This window comes from Brachionichthys hirsutus, unplaced genomic scaffold (genome assembly GCF_040956055.1).
Source record: "Brachionichthys hirsutus isolate HB-005 unplaced genomic scaffold, CSIRO-AGI_Bhir_v1 contig_845, whole genome shotgun sequence".
Lineage (NCBI taxonomy): Eukaryota > Metazoa > Chordata > Actinopteri > Lophiiformes > Brachionichthyidae > Brachionichthys > Brachionichthys hirsutus.
Window position 1 is genome coordinate 37751 of NW_027180683.1, and position 4843 is coordinate 42593.

The following is a 4843-nucleotide window of genomic DNA, read 5'->3' on the forward strand; positions in this document are numbered from 1 at the left end:
CTGCTCCGTGAGGCCGAGTCTGCTTGGAAATGACCAAAAGCAATCACTGCATTTTAGATGTTCAAAGAGAAATGAATGGGGAGGAATTATTCATAAGGTCGCGTGTCCGCGCGCGCGTTAAAATGAAAGTTAAAATAGAGAGAGAGAGAGAGAGGGGCTGCTTCAAAGGCGAGCTAGAAAATACAACAAATAAAAATAAAAGAGGATAAATAGTGGAGATTTCCGAGGAGTGCATTAAAACAGGGCTCCGCGTTGAAATGCAGATGGTTGTTATTTGGGCTTGGGGGGGGGGGGGGGGGGGGTCAAGTGACGAGCGGATTATATACTTTCCCATAATAATATTAATTAAACAATTTGCATGCTAATGGGGGTAACAATTATTGCAGCTTCTGTTGAGAGATTCGGGTTATTACAACATGCCAATCCGGGTGCCAAGGGGTCAGGAAGGGGGGGGGGGGGGGGGGGGATATCAGCTCTGATTAACACTGTGACAGCGCCAGACTCGGGATAAATAAAGTCGAATTAATTATTTGACAACCTAATGAGCAGATCGGATTTAAGGCGGCCCATCACATGTGAGTGCGTATTTATTGGTGGAGCGTTCCAATTTGGTTTCCTGACAAGAGATGTCACGAGGCGCGCGTGCACAGGATGGCGTCTTTAGCGCGCTGGATTGGCGCGCCCTGGTTCTTTTACCAGTTGAAGCCTTCCTTTATTTGGTAGATTTGGTTCATAACTCAGTAAACGGTTTCACATTGTGCCCTCAGCAAAATCCCCCCCCCCCCCCCCCCACACACACACTTTAAAAGCCGCCCATATTTCAACAATCACCCTATTTGTTTTACGCCCTGCGTGCGACCCTCCCTGATTGTAAAGGCTCGGCTAAATGGACAATAACGCGCAGGGTTTATTTTAAACCGCTGGTTTCCAGAGGGGGTTGGGGGGCTCGGGGACCGGGGGGCACGGTCCAACGGAGGACGCATCACGTCCCAGACAAGAGGAATACTTTTATTCAGCTTTATTAGCAGCTATAACACCTGAAAACGCAGGTAGAGAAATAAAACATCTTCCTTTTGGCCGCTGATAAAGCCCCGCAGCGCGTGCGCGCGGCCTATCCTCCCCGCCGGCAGCCTCTCCTTCCCTGCATCCAGCTCGCCCTCCCTCCCGGTGCTCCCACCCCCCGTGTAGTTGCGATGTAGTTCTTATCAAAGCCCGCCTGTCTTGTTGTGACAGCCCTGATATTGTTTATTGAGGTGGATGTCAGCTTTAATTAGCAATCGATACGGGGAGCGCTTGCAGAGCGCGCCTCTGACGTCAGAACCCATTACCGCTTCTCATTGGGTCTCCTATTCCCAGAGCCTGAGCTAATTATTGGGAGGTTCATGTGGATAAAGTACAGCTCATCCCCCCCCCCCCCCTTCACATCATGTCCCCTGCTCGTTGGCCGCACGCACTGCACGCTTTTTAAATTCCCGTCGCCGGCCTGCAGACGCCGCTTCCTTTCGCCTGCGGGGATGATGGACAGCAGGATACTGGATCCACCTCACGCCCAGTTCGGAGGCTCTCTCGGTGGGATGGTGGGCTTTCCGTACCACCTGGGCCACCATCATGTTTACGAATTAACCGGGCATCAACTTCAATCTGCATCCGCGGTTCCTTTCTCAATAGACGGATTACTGAATGGCTCCTGCGCGGCGTCCGTGGGCAATTCCAACCACCTCTTATCGTCGGGTTGCGGGATGAATGGAGATAACCAGCACTACAAACTGACAGGTAAGACTCACACGCAGCCTCAGACAATCATCTGTTTCTGCGCTGGTTGCTCAAAGACCAAAGGAGAGAGAAACAAAGACGCAGATATGGCGACATATAAGTTATCCTGTTTGGTGGTGCGTTTAAGGGGCGCACGCAGAGGAGGATATTCCCCCCCTGCCACATGCTCTCCATCATCAACAGAATTAAGATGCACCGATGAAAAAAAACAATGTTCCTGTCTGTCAGTAAGCAGCAGAGCAGGGAAATGTCTGCGCTAACATTTGTCTGTTAGTTGAATAAAGACGGCGGATCCGACAGGAGCTGCAACATCAAGCGGAAAGTTTCCAGCATGATCTGCATGATGTGAAGGGAAAACTGTCTTTGTTGGGAGTGTGTTGAAACATGTCAGTAAGAAATATGTTGTTGTTGTTGTTGTTGTTGTTTTAATTCATTGTCATTCTGCTGTCAGACTCGGGGGACCCAGACAAAGATAGCCCCGGTTGCAAGAGACGGAGAACGCGCACGAATTTCACTGGGTGGCAGTTGGAGGAATTAGAAAAGGCTTTTAACGAGAGCCACTATCCCGACGTTTTCATGAGGGAAGCTCTGGCGCTGCGGCTGGATTTAATAGAATCAAGAGTTCAGGTAAATATTTATTGTGTTCCTCTACATCGATGTATTTTTGTTGTCATGATGTTAAACTATAGTGCGTGCATATTTAATCCTGTCAGTTTTATTAATTCAGGCTCATCCATATGATATATAAATATATAGGACAAAATGTTAAATCTCTACCTTGGAATATTTATAAAAAAAAAAATAATAAAAAAATCACGTTCTTCTGCATCCAAGTGTTTTTGACCTTTCATGGTTTATGCTAGTCCAATAAATCGATTCCAATCACGCATTTATTTTGAAAAATAACACACCCTTTAAGCATAGCTAATAATTTGTCATTTTTTATTTGTTAGCTTGATTATTTTGTTAAAGATTTCTGAGTGGCTTTTATTGGGGAAAAAAAGGACAATTACGGACAAACAAAAATAATAGCAGTAGTATGCTGCTTGTTTTTAACGCCAGATAACTGAATTAATTTATTTAATTTTAAGATTATTTTTGCACAAGAAAGGAAAATATGCAGACCTGTCATCCTGGTCAGGAATCAGCCCAACTTTTTTGCTGCCTCGTCTGATTGGTGTTAAATCACAGGTCAAATATTACCCTCGAATAAAAAAGGCCAAACACCAAGATGAATCATAGTTATCGCAAATGATCGACACCATTTAAAGTCGTTTCCAGTTTGTGGTGACATTACACGTGCTTTGACTTTCGTCCTCTACAGGTGTGGTTCCAGAACCGCAGAGCCAAATGGAGGAAAAAGGAGAACACAAAGAAAGGTCCGGGTCGACCTGCTCACAACGCGCACCCCACCACCTGCAGCGGGGAGCCCATGGACCCCGACGAGATCGCCCGGAGAGATCTGGACAGGATGGAGAAGAAGAAACGAAAGCAAGAGCGACGCCTGCTTAAGTCCCAGAACAAGCTCCAGAGCGGGGATTTATTCCACACCCCGGGATCGGACAGCGACAGCGGCGTGTCGCATGTCACCGACAGTGACAACGCCACGGGCGCGCCTTTTGACTCTGTGGGAGGGAACCAAATGCAACCGGGCTGCGACCAAACGCCTCCCCAGACCCAAATCCACAACCAAAGACACTTGGACCAGGATGCTGGCGGATCCGAGCTGGACTCGCCCGACGCCGGCCACCGGTCCAGCCTGTGCGCCATCAGCAGCAGAGCCTCCGGCGCGCAGAAGCTCAATCCTTTCAGCGTGGAAAGCCTCCTGTCGGACTCCAGGCCGAGGCGCAACCCCGCGGCCTTAGCCTCCTCGCGGCCTTTACTAGGAAAAGGACACTTCCTGCTTTATCCCATCACGCAGCCGCTTGGATTCATCGTTCCACAAACTGCCCTGAAGACGGCGTCGGCGGCGAACTCTGAAAGTGACCCCCCAGCGGACAGAGACCAGCCCGGCGTCCGCTGCGGCGCGTCTGGGGGCTCCGCCGGATGCAGCTCGCCAGAATCCGCGGACGCGCAAAGAGGACAAGTGGATTCGGAGGACAAGACGCACAGCAGCATGAGCCCCCCCAGGGCGGGCAAAAGTACTCAGATCTCTGTTATTTGCGGCGACAGCCCGCAACTCGTTGAGCCCGTCGATGCGGACAGAAAAGAGCATTTAGAGCATCCTGTCAGCACCGAGCCTGCAGCAGAGAGGAAGACACACTTTAAAGAAGATGTCGACTTGGAATAAAACCTCGGGGGGTAAACGGAAACAAACAAACAAACAAACAAACACAAAACATTCTGATATAGCCTCCAAACGACATCCTCCATTTGGCCAAAGCTTAACCACAAACTATCTTTACATCTAATCTAAGTTTCCCCCCACTTTGCTGATATTTTTGTGCTCTCTCTCTCTCTCTCTCTCTCTCCCTCTCGTTGAGAATGTGTGCGTGCGAGAGTGTGTGCGTTAACCAGGACTCTATCCTTTAATGTGTGATAACTTGTCAAAAAAACAAAACAAACAACACACACACACAAGACCACGAGACCAACAAAAATCCTCAAGAGCTGTAAAAAAAAAAAGGTATTCTACTATTTATATATGTAAGTTTTTTCTTTCTTAAATAAATCTATTGTATACAAGCACCGTGTGAGACCTTAAATAGCCGCACAGGACTACAGTGCAGCAGGAAGGGCTTCCTTAAGAAATCTCATGTCGTACTTTGTATATTGCCTTAACAAATTTATTCATCTATAAAGCCCCCACTGAAAATGAGGTTACGAGCCTGAGGCGAAAGAAGGACCCGCTCGACTCCTGCAGAGTTTTGATATGAAAGTAATTATTTTCCCGGTGGCTACTGCAGGGGATTCAGTTTATTTTAGCTCAAAGGGGGGTTATAATACATTACCGATTTCTAGTGATATGAAATCACATAAACTTCCAAGAATAATAGAATTAGCATGAAAAGGCCTGGGTGTCAAATTGAAATAGGAAAATAATAGCCCCGGCAGCTGGGAGTGCGTGTGT

The 4843-nt window shown here is 47.9% G+C and overlaps 1 protein-coding gene across 1 annotated transcript; it reads left to right on the forward strand.

Moving 5' to 3' along the window:
* The first annotated feature begins 1514 nt into the window (after positions 1-1514).
* LOC137916416 (homeobox protein unc-4 homolog) lies at positions 1515-4063 on the forward strand. The gene is made up of 3 exons (XM_068759441.1): positions 1515-1773; positions 2225-2400; positions 3098-4063. The coding sequence occupies exons 1-3, from the start codon at positions 1515-1517 to the stop codon at positions 4061-4063; spliced, it is 1401 nt and encodes a 466-aa protein (XP_068615542.1).
* Positions 4064-4843: the final 780 nt, after the last annotated feature.

What these genes read in the sequence shown, in the direction of transcription:
- LOC137916416 (XM_068759441.1), top strand. Translation starts at nt 1,515, where the DNA reads ATGATGGACAGCAGGATACTGGATCCACCTCACGCCCAGTTCGGAGGC. An exon ending in CCAGCACTACAAACTGACAG is followed by an intron (nt 1,774 to 2,224) that starts GTAAGACTCACA and finishes TTCTGCTGTCAG; the next exon opens with ACTCGGGGGACCCAGACAAA. An exon ending in TAATAGAATCAAGAGTTCAG is followed by an intron (nt 2,401 to 3,097) that starts GTAAATATTTAT and finishes CGTCCTCTACAG; the next exon opens with GTGTGGTTCCAGAACCGCAG.